Below are 298 nucleotides of genomic sequence, written 5' to 3' on the forward strand. Positions count from 1 at the left end.
GCCCGCCGCCAGCCTGTGGTCAAGCAGGCAAGTGCAAGGCAGGGGCACGCGGGGTGGGCACAGAGAGGGCCCATCCTGATGTGTGCCTGCTGCCCCACAGGTGCTGTACCTGCTGGGGGCCATGCTGCTCTCCATGGCTCTGCAGATGGACCGTCACGGGCTCTGGAACCTGCTAGGGCCCAGTCTCTTCGCCTTAGGGATCATGGCTATCGCCTGGGTAAGGAGATGCTGTCCTTGCCCCCTTATGTCCCCATCCCAGCTGCGCTCAGCACCCTGCCCAGCCATCCAGCCCCACTGC

At 65.4% G+C, this 298-nt stretch overlaps 1 protein-coding gene across 1 annotated transcript in view; it reads left to right on the forward strand.

Annotated features, from left to right (window-relative positions):
* Positions 1-298, forward strand: part of TMEM8B (transmembrane protein 8B) — a 15,863-nt gene that overhangs the window by 5,258 nt on the left and 10,307 nt on the right. The window contains exons 12-13 of the mRNA XM_010181103.1: positions 3-27; positions 101-217. Coding sequence (XP_010179405.1) covers positions 3-27; positions 101-217 — 142 coding nt within the window. The remainder of the gene's footprint in view (positions 1-2; positions 28-100; positions 218-298) is intronic.

The sequence above is a fragment of the Mesitornis unicolor genome, unplaced genomic scaffold (genome assembly GCF_000695765.1).
Source record: "Mesitornis unicolor isolate BGI_N332 unplaced genomic scaffold, ASM69576v1 scaffold36883, whole genome shotgun sequence".
NCBI classification, from domain to species: domain Eukaryota; kingdom Metazoa; phylum Chordata; class Aves; order Mesitornithiformes; family Mesitornithidae; genus Mesitornis; species Mesitornis unicolor.